This window comes from Chenopodium album, chromosome 7 (genome assembly GCF_948465745.1).
Source record: "Chenopodium album chromosome 7, dcCheAlbu1.1, whole genome shotgun sequence".
Classification (NCBI taxonomy): domain Eukaryota; kingdom Viridiplantae; phylum Streptophyta; class Magnoliopsida; order Caryophyllales; family Amaranthaceae; genus Chenopodium; species Chenopodium album.
In genome coordinates, this window is record NC_137840.1 from 11,233,456 (window position 1) to 11,244,190 (window position 10,735).

The 10,735-nt window shown below is 34.4% G+C and overlaps 1 protein-coding gene across 1 annotated transcript; it reads right to left on the bottom strand.

Annotated features, from left to right (window-relative positions):
* Positions 1-2,447: 2,447 nt before the first annotated feature.
* Positions 2,448-10,490, bottom strand: LOC145640907 (auxin response factor 5-like). The gene is made up of 14 exons (XM_081692138.1): positions 9,679-10,490; positions 8,706-8,818; positions 7,128-7,226; positions 6,959-7,015; positions 6,682-6,834; positions 6,503-6,587; positions 6,306-6,396; positions 5,861-6,025; positions 5,634-5,756; positions 5,419-5,494; positions 5,158-5,293; positions 3,955-5,069; positions 3,557-3,747; positions 2,448-2,982 (listed from the first exon to the last, which is right to left on the bottom strand). The coding sequence occupies exons 1-14, from the start codon at positions 9,800-9,802 to the stop codon at positions 2,859-2,861; spliced, it is 2,652 nt and encodes an 883-aa protein (XP_081548264.1). The 5' UTR covers positions 9,803-10,490; the 3' UTR covers positions 2,448-2,858.
* Positions 10,491-10,735: the final 245 nt, after the last annotated feature.

Genomic DNA, 10,735 nt, shown 5'->3' on the forward strand with positions numbered 1-10,735 from the left:
TCGAAGGAGTTATAGCCTCTGAAAGTTCTGCCTATTATTTCCTGCGCAAATCTAATTCTTTTCTTCTCCTTTTCTCTTATTCAATTATTATTATTATTATGAGAGATTAATATAAAATTATTATGAGTAGTTTAATTATATAAAATCATATTTTAATAATGTTCATGTTGAATTAATTTAAGAGGTTCATGTACATATAGTTGGGAGGGTTTAATTTAATTATTTGTGATTATTTGTTAACCTTATATTGATTAAGGTTATATTTATTTGTAGGGTGTTTTTGATCAAGCTACTTGAGAGTTCTTTTGAATTGTTGTTGGCTAAGAGAAGATCAAGGTACGTTAGGTGGCTAGATACCTTGAAAGTGATAGATTTGAATGAAAATGTTTGAATGATTTGTGTTGCTTGAATTAAATTGACTTGAATTATGGTTTATGAAATAAAAGTATGTTTAAAATATTGGTTTTAATGATTGAATTGGAGTATTGATTTTTATAACATGTTTTGATTAATTAATTTATTATTCATGTTTAAAAATGATTGATTTTGAAAGCAAGTTGGATTTATTGAAAAGGAGTTAGGATTGTTTTCATTAAAGGTTGAATTATTGGATTTAAAAGAGGATTTATTGAATCATTGATTTATTATTATGCTTTATAAGCATGTTAGTAATCCCACTATGCGGATTTGGTTTATTGATAAGGCCTTGGACTTTGTATGACCAGGTCTTTCCTCAATAATAGCCTTGTAACATAAGGAGACTAGCTTGGGGGGTGTGCACACTTGGGAGAGGAATTGGTTTTAATATGAGGAATTGGTTTTTTTTTTTTAAATAATTGGAATTGGTTTTATTGATTATTGATATTGGAATTATTGAGAATTGGTTTTACACCATGAGTTTGGTATTATTGGATTATTTATTGGAAACTGGTTTTGAAGCATGTTTGCGAATAAATTGAGTTTAATTATCTTGCACTTATCGTACTTAGCATATTTTGCTAACTCGTACTTCTTATTTGCTTTGGTTCGCCCTGTTTACCGTAATGGTAAGCAGTGTTGCTTATTTTCAGGTTGGAGTTAATAAATGATGCATTGGAGTCTCGAGATTGGTTTTCACTAAATTAGGAATTTGGTCTTGTATCTATTTTGAGTACTCATAACATTGGTTATTATTAATAAAGAAGAGTATTTGAGTTTTCGCTGCAAAGTATTGTTATTTTTAGTAAGTTGAGTAGCCTTGCGTAATCACGCGGCGGTAATACGCCTAAGTCTATCTCTACGGTATAATTATACGGATAATACTAGTATTTCCGTAGAGGGAGATTTGGGGGTGTTACAGATCCATTGGTGGCAGAATGTAAGGCTGCATTATTTGGTATAAAGAAGGCCAGAGAATATGGACTAAACGACATTATTCTTGAGTCAGATTCGTTGACCTTGGTTAGCAAGCTCAGGAAAAATTCTCTCTCTTTTTCTGAAGCAGATGGCATCCTTGAGGATATTATTTCGGTTAGCTCTTACTTTTCTTCCATATTTTGGTCTCATGTTAAACGGAATGGGAACTATGTTGCCCACCATTTAGCTAGGTTAGTGCCTATGGGTAGTGAACAATGTTGGGATAATCTCGTTCCTAATGAGATATCTCCGTATGTACTTATGGACACTCTTGTTTTGAATTAATGCACTAACCGCTATTTTCTTCAAAAAAAAAAAAAAAAGGTTCCTCTATTTCAGTCCTCACTTCAACTCCCAGAGTTTACTTATCCTGCAAACATCAAAACACTAAAAGACTCTTATTAGATAGAAGTTTGCTCAATCATTAACATCATCATCAAGACCCCTTTTTGATGATGACAACCTGAGCAAACTTCTAAGGATAACAGAATAAAACAGAAGGTTATTTTTATTTATAAAAACAATAAAGAAAACTAAAACAAAATCAAACTAAGCTAGAGCTAGCAAACTGGAAAACTAAACTAAATTAAAAGGCTCCTACACATACATGACCTATATATGCGTAGGATACTTACCTCGTGAAGCTAACATATGTAAACACTTATTTACATAGTTACCTTCATGGTTCCTTGCCATCATCATGTTCATCAACCATCACTCATCATTGCTCTCTTGTTCCCTCTATTGCTTATCATATATTGCTCAAGTTCCTTATATATATATTGTACCCTGTTCTAGCATAACTTGTTCTTTCTATGCACAACTAAACAAACATGTTAGATAGATAATCGTCATTAGTTTATAATCATCAAAACCTAATTACTCAACACCTAGTTTCCTAATCCTAGGGTTACTTGTATTTTATATATTGTGTGGAAGTCATGAATGAGAATTAAGTTTTGAGGTTTATACAATCCATCATTTAACTTGACAGATATCAAAGGAAAAATAGATTTTTCTAAATGTAGTGATACATTTCTGGAGAAACATAGTGGATGCAGACTCGTACAAGAACGCAAAATTACAAGCATATGGTACAAACTTCTGCTACTTGAAGTTGGATTGGAACAACTCTCTAATTGCCCTTTGTTTTAGACATTCAAATGTTTCATGATCCATACATTAAAATTTCAAGGTACACTACATTACATAACTCTCCAAAACCTAAATGTCATGACGGGTTAACAAAACGAGCTCTAAAGTCTAGCATTGATCTACCTAAACTCTTAACACATTCCCACAATGTACACTGTCATAGCCAACAAGCTAATCAGCAAGAATCCTTTAGTTTGGGCTGAATCAACACAGCTCTCCCTTCTGTAGATGACAAGCTTTAGGTCCTTCGTGTTAGCAGCCCCACGGGTGTAGGCTGTAGCATTGGCCATCTGAAGCAACTAACATGTCTAAGCAGCACCACTGATTCCTGGAATTGCATTGTTGTTGAGAAGCTGCATTCCTTCTTCGCTCATCTGCTGTACTTCTGCAGGCGATAAAATACGGATGCATCTAACACAACTGACAAACTCCCTGCATGGATAGTAAGAAAATTAACACCAATATCAAATACAAGTGTTATGCACTGAAATACTACGTAGTAAAAAAAATCCTAAAAGCGCTCTTTAGCAACCAAGCACAGACGTAAAGAAGCACGTATAGATATTGCACTGGTATTCTAGAGTGACTCCAAATTTCCAATAACATGATACTGATATCCTACAGGTGACAATTAATATAAATGGTAATTGTGAAAGTTAATAGTAATATAAAACAAATTTAGCTAATAAAACAAATTTAGCTAACGCGACAAGTGAAATGCAAAAAGTAGTGTGTTATCTTCTTTAAGCATGCAATCACTATCATTTTTTTTTTAAGACATACTAGCAACACTTTATTAAAGACGAAGTTAATGGAGGATTACTGTGTTAGATTGATCTGAAAAGGAAAAACAGATGAGTAAATGGAAAGTTAGGATTGATGATTTTCCCTATTTTTAGCTAGAGATAGAGACTTTTAAAGCAATTTCACAAAGTATAGTTACATGATTATAGGGAATAGGAACCACATGCATTATAAAGACAGTTACGGGGAGATAAAGACTTACTCCCACGGATCATCTCCAACCAGCAGAACATCACTCTCAAAGTCAACATAAACTAATTTCCATCCGGATCCTCTTGGATCATTGAGCAGACCCTCTAGTCCAAACATGCGTTCAATAGCAAACCGCAGTTCCTCATAATCCTTATAGCTTGTCACATCAATTGACCGCCCAACTGATCCTGCCTTTTGAACCTATGAAGAAAATACAATGTCAGGCTAATGTACTGAAGCAAGAGGATAAAGAAACACTATCTTTAAAGAAAGAAAGCTGCTAAACAATATTTGGGGGCCTTTTCCCATTTTGCTGTAGGTCTATTTCTAACCCCATCTCTTAACACTAAACAAATAGGCAGTGAAGAGGAAGTATTTTTTAGGCTCAAAATCCAATGTAGTACAAACCTTTGTATATGTACGCATGGGAGGCACCACTTGCTGCCATGAATTGTTTTGCAAAAGACTGCTCTCATCAAAATCCACATTGCTTGAAGACGTACCACCTGAATTATTATCAGGAAAGTCTTGTAAGAACGCCTGAGACTCAGCTAGGCTTGCTGAAGTAATCTGGGACTGAAGATCCTGGCTCGAACTGAAGTTGCCCACTAAACAGTCTGAAGAATACTGTAAACTTGCCTCCTTAGAAGGACACATTTTATTCAAAACAGCATTTGAGATGGATGCATCAACCATTGCATTTCCACCATTACCCATGTCCAAGTCAATGCAACTATATATCCCACTCTGATTATTGGTTTCATCTGACAACTGCGAATATGAACCAAATTGATCTGACTGAGCTGGATACCTCAGGTTCTGACTTTGCTCCCATATATCTTGACCAATTGAAGGCAATGAAGGATCAATTACTTCTGAAATTGTTGATGAAGAATAAGGTAACCAATCAGAAGCATCCATGTATGGAAATAAACCGTTTAGACTAGAAAGATCAGATGGAGGGACATCAGTCAACGGGGACTGAAAAACAGATGACATAGCTGGTGGTTGCATTAGTTTCTGATTGTTGTCTTTTGCATCTATGCTTTGTTGGGTTGGAGGGTTAGAAGGATTGCTTGTCTCTCTCTCCTCATTGCAGTGCCCAGCAGAAGCAAGTTGGCTTAGCTGACTAGGTTCACACAAAGGTTCTGGCTTAGTTTTTTCAGCATCAATCGAAGGCTGGTTTGTCTTGCTAGCCTGTTCCACCCCTGAAACATTTCCCACTTCACGTTGGTTGAGCTGCTGCAAAGGATAATTTTGAACAGAAACGTTCTGTGAAGAAACTATCTGTGGTTTATGCAGCGTTGCTGCCTCAATGTTTGCCTTTGTTTCTTGTAGTATAGGTGGCGGTGGACATGAAGCTAACATGGGAGGATAGCCCATGTTCTCTGGCCGCATTAGTGCCTTAACCAATTGCTCTGACCAAACATTTGGAAGTGATGCATATGAAAGATTTGCAGCACCCATGTCTGGAAGCTGAATGAAAGGCCTCTTTATTGAATTTCCCCACTCAAGTTCTCCTCCTAAGACAGTGTCAAAAAGCTATTATGTTAGTCATAGGTTAAAGGATTTTTTGGCAATGAGGATTGAGCAAATATGTAACCAACTCACCGAAAAATCCGGGATGGAAGGGCCGCTTAAAGCCTGAAGTCAGAGAAGGAAATAGGAAAAGACTTTCAGGAGTCTCAATTTCCCATGAACTCACTCTACTCTGCTTATCACCACATCCTGGTTCATCCCATTCAACCTGTCATTTGCAGGAAATAATGAATTAAGAATCAGGCATGAGATAGGTTGAAGCAGCTCAATTAACTAGTAGTCACTTCCGTTAGAGATACAACAAAGTTTTACAGATAAAGAAGTTCCATATACCTGCAGATTGCGCCATTTTGAACCAGGCCATCTCAACGGATCCAAGTCACTTACACCAACTATTGTTCCCATATATCTGGAAAATTATTAAACATAAATGAAAACATTATTAGGCTTCATAAGACAATTATACTTCATGAAATATTCAAGTTTTTTCCTTTAATTTGCTTTCCCCAATTTACATTGTTGCATGATTAGCAAGTAGCATCAACTACCTTCTTTTACCCGATTCCTCTGTCTCAAACATCATACCGAACCTCATCCCAGCAGATACTTGTGTTCCATATATTGCCTTCCGATATTTGCCCGCAGGAATTACAAATTCAGTAGGACATGCCCTACATACAGGAAGAGATGCACGAAAAGGCAGTCTTAATTACTATTTCCATCATGAGAAAAAACTGGATGGACAGGCTCAAGAGAAGTAAAACATCACAGATACCTAGGATTGTAGAAAACTGTGAATGGGGTTCTGTTAGCAGCAGCATGTGCGGCTGCAGCAAGAACTCCGATATGCATGCTGTCAGCAGATAGAACAGATGACGGCAGAGTTGTTGTCTGACGATTTGCACGCCTCACACCAATCATCAATTGACCCTTTTCATCTCTAGTATTGGCCAAAAAAAAATTAGAAAGTAGGCTAGAAAAAAGATATATGCTTGTGATTAAAATCAAGAACATAGACTACTTTTTTCACACAAGGGAACTTTCATAATAAAACAGAAGTTCCATAGTCTAAAAAAAAAGAGAGAGGATAACAACATTTTTCTAAATAAAAAGGAACATTCATTTTCCACTGTTAGTGACACATGTATCTCAAAGATATGAATTGACACAAAATTATATAACACTAAAGCAGCAAAAACCTAAATATATGAGTTTCTTACCGGATAAACAGAACTGCATCCCCTGCACGAAGTCTCTTAGAGCCAACAAAAACACTCCATCCAGTTGTTAGAAGATGTCTTTTCGGCTGCCCTGCAAGGAGGAAATATAAAATAGATAGTATCATGAAATAAGTGGCACTTAAAATTCTAACATGAAATTTTCAACAGCTAGAGATCAAAAAACAAATTACACTAACCACGATAGATATGGCGGAATGTCCATGTATTATCATGCAAGTCTTTCACAACAAGCTCTTGAAATGGAGGTTGCATTGTATAATCCTAAAATTAGCATTCCAAATATAACATTTATAATTATGCAACAGAATTGTGTCAGAACAAAGAAATTTCCTAAATGACAAAGGAGATGCCTTACCAAAGGAGGAAACAACTTTTCTGCTGCTCGGCGAGGCACAGAGAAACCTCCATGAGTACTCGTATCACTTGCAGTCAAAGTTTTGCAAAAGAATTCAGTAGGATGCTTGCTGGCCTTCAGCCCAAAATCAGGTATAGGGAAAACATCCTTTTCCTGCACGTGGTAGAGATATGTTTCATTAGCATTATCAAGAATAAAGTATGAGGTCACTATAGAATTCTTAAGTGTGTTGTAGGAAAATGTCTAAAGGGAAATATTCAGGATTATGAACTCTTACAGTTTTGATAGGTTGAAGACTCATTTGGGCAAATATCTCATCTGTATCCTTGTCCGCCTAACAAAAATAAGAGATTAACACTGAGTAAACAATGGCTACAATCTAAATAGAATGATCAAAAAATTGTTCATGGAACAAAAAGATTCAAGAACGAGAAAAAAACACATACATGAAGTGTAACATTGTGAACTTGACACATCAATTGAGACGGAAGATTTGGATAGTTGGGGATCTGAGAAGTTGCTGGGCGTTTTGTAGATATCGCTACCTTCAGCAACAAAGAAAAACATTGAAGCTCTTTGAGTAAATAAAAATTGAAGTACTAAACAAAACACAGCACAGATATCAAGTCACCCTTTTGGGAAAGATAGGGTAATTCCCTAAACATATGTGCTAAATCTATATGTGTAGTTAAGATTGTGATGCATAATTCACAAACCAAATGTGCAATAATAAATCAGTGGAAATTTCAAAGGAGGCACAGAACCTGCATGATAACAGCCATGTCTCTAGTGTAAATTAAATAATACAAGCCCATAGCATGCCTTTATGAGTAGGACAATCCATTAGATTCCAATAGTCAGCATGCATCTTTGCAAAAATGTAAAATTAAAGAATCACGCGCCTCAAAGAAGAAATAAGCACTTGGATCACAGCTATGTGTTTTCAAACAACATGATGAGAAATGTGATTTTCTAGTAGAAAATAGAAGCATTATGCAACTTCGTAGTGACCGTAATGTAATAGCATTGTGCAGCTTTACTAACTGGAGTTTACATTTTGATCAAAGTAGCCAGTTAATATTGAATCATGAAATTTTATCCTTAAATTATCAATGTGGCACAAGCATATGATGAAAATATAAAAAGCAAAGTTAAACTTACGGTCACGCTCAGCTGATCTTAAATGGTACAAAGACAATACCCATATAAGAAAAAGGTAAAGGAAGGGATGATAGAAACTTGTTTACGCATAACCCTCCTAGGTAGTATGATAATTTGTAAGTTACCATCCCTTCATAAATGCTATCTATAATTAGCAATCATCTAGATCAAAGCTACATAAAGTTAGTAATCATCGTCTTTTCTAAATGCTTAGAAGTTGTAACAAATGTATCGAATTTTCCCAATTCCCACACAAAATTCCTAATTTCAGGTACATAATGGAGTATTAAATCAAACGTCACTATAAATGGGGTGAGTTGGTAATGCTAATAGGTAAAATTTTCTAATTAAGATCTACATAACTTTGATCTGGCAAAAGGATGGGGTCAATTACACGGACCAAGTTACAACCCCCAACTCCCCATGAGTCGCTGACGTGAATCCTTCTCCTCCTGTCACACCTATCAAATGTCCAATGTAATATGATCATAATGTCCTTTAAGCCCTGTCCATGGAGGTCATTCTCTGAGGCACAAAATCTCAAAGAACATAGCATAATTTTTCGAGACAGATAAAACAAAAAATCCTTTAGAAAATTATGATACATAAATCCTTGTACATACTGACAAAGAGATTGGTATAGGCCATCTTATGATGATGATATCCTATATACATAAAATTAGTACAATTTAAACCATAACTCTTGAATCTACTTCATAAGGAAATTATGAGTTATCACACAAAGAAAGCAAATTGGCCAATACCTAAGATTTAAACAGAAAGTAAATATAATAATAACAATAAAACAAAGTATAATAAAGAAAATAAAACAAAAACTTTTGTAAAAATTATCTGAGTGAAACCTGCTCAATATGGCCTTGTGGGAAGTAATAGACAAGACTTCCTACTTGAGGCAAGGATACAAGAGGACCAGCACAAGCATGCCACAGCTCTGAGTGTAAAGGCTTCCTGGCCCCTGTAACCATAAATCCAAACACACTCTTGTTACACTTACCAGTTACCACAATTCTTTTTACAAAAAAAAAAAAATTAAGTTAAATTAAAATAAAAATTTTGTAAAAAAAAAAAAATTTATCATTGTATAGTATTAAATATTTTTTATTTAAATCTAATACTTTGTATTTGTGAATACAGTATTGTTTACTTTTTACTACTCCGTGTAAGAAAAAAGTACCGTTTCAATTAAGTTGTCACATTACTAGATAAAATTAGATGATAAGAAAACTAATTTGAGACTGAGAGATTACGACATTTACGTGTCAAACCTGGAAGTACCAATACTTGCAAATTCTGGGGAGGTCAACATGTAAATAGGGTTAATGACAACGACTAATACATGTATACAACACTTTCATTTGTATGACCATTCCAATTATTATAATTTTTTTTAAAATTCCTTTTTTCATAAAACTTTATAAACCCGTAATTTGATATTTAAACAACTTTTTATACTTCTAACATTTTTGAATAATTAAAGAGTAAAGATTAAGTTGTGATGTTACTGGATCAAATTACACTGAAAACTAATTTCGGACACAAGGAGTACACATTTACGTGTCAAATCTGGATGTTTGCAAATGACAAGGACCAATACAAAACCTTCATTTACATGACCTTTTTAGAAAAAACACAAAAGTCCTTAACCACACACCATTGTAACAAACATCAAAACTTTATCCCTCATAATTCACATACAAGAACAATTAGTAAAAAAAAATGAAAATAAAGAGTGAATTAAATTACATAATAATAAAAATGCAAGCAAAATTTAAGTAAAAAATTTGAAAAACCTAAACTATAATAATAATGAATTACCAGAATTGTCCTGCATTTCTTTGAATAACTTCATTTCTTCAAGTAAATTTGATGGTAATGGTGGCCCACAACTTCCTCCTCCTACTGTTTTAACTTTGTCTTCAACAGTAGTAGAAGAAGCCATTAAAATATAAACTTATTTGTGTTGTTTCTCTCTCTACTTTCTCTCTCTTCAACCTCAAAACAGCACCATTTTACAACCCCAGAAAATTAAAATGAGAACCCAAAAAAACCCAGCAAAAATATGAAGTACCCATTTCCCCAAAAAACCTCATCTTTCAATTTTTGATCAGAAATAATTATAATTAAAGTTGGTTAAATAATATTCCAAAAGTTCAGAGAAAAAATTCTTTAGAGAATCTAGTAGTAATATTATCTGAGAGAAAAACAAAAAGATGAAGGAAAAATACAAGAAAAAAAAGAGGAAGAACAAAGAAAAAATTCTAAGGAACAAAACCTGCAAAAAGGGACTACTATTACTACTGTAATCTTAGTGGGCCATGATTATGAAAGTAATCCATTTGGTTGAAAAAATAGTGTAAAATTACAAAAAAAAAAAATTAAAAAATTAAAAAATTAAAAAAAGGAAGAATTTTTTTGAGGGGCCTGCCAAATTTCATCGATTTAAGCACGCCTATCAAAGCGTGAACAAGCACAGTTTTTTTGATTTTATTTTTGGGGGTTAATTTATAAGTTTAAAGGTTGCTACTTTTTTAAGTACCCCAAAAGAAATCGACCTTTCAATGATCAAACAAAAATCATTCTGATTTCCTCCTTATTCCTTTTGAACAATCGACCCGGTTGAAAAAGAGTCTGACCACGTACAAGCTCGCAAGCTACTTTCGAATTGTAAAAGAGTCTGACCACGTACAAGCTTAACTACTCGGGTATTGAGTAAAGGAAGGTAATGTAAAATTAAATAAAAACCCACCAAGAAATACTTGAGATTTTTGGGAAGGAAAGAAAGGTTTTGGTGGGAATGGTGAATTTTGGTTTGGTTGCAGCCTTAAACAATGAAAAGAAAGAGAAAAAAGAGAGGAAAAACAGAGGAAACCCA

Excerpts from the sequence above, each read along its gene's own strand:
- LOC145640907 (XM_081692138.1), bottom strand. The coding sequence starts at position 9,802 with ATGGCTTCTTCTACTACTGTTGAAGACAAAGTTAAAACAGTAGGAGGA. Across the intron at positions 6,026-6,305 it reads GATGCAGTTCTGTTTATCCG|AGATGAAAAGGGTCAATTGA; the intron begins GTAAGAAACTCA and ends GGCCAATACTAG. Across the intron at positions 5,757-5,860 it reads ACAGTTTTCTACAATCCTAG|GGCATGTCCTACTGAATTTG; the intron begins GTATCTGTGATG and ends TCCTGTATGTAG.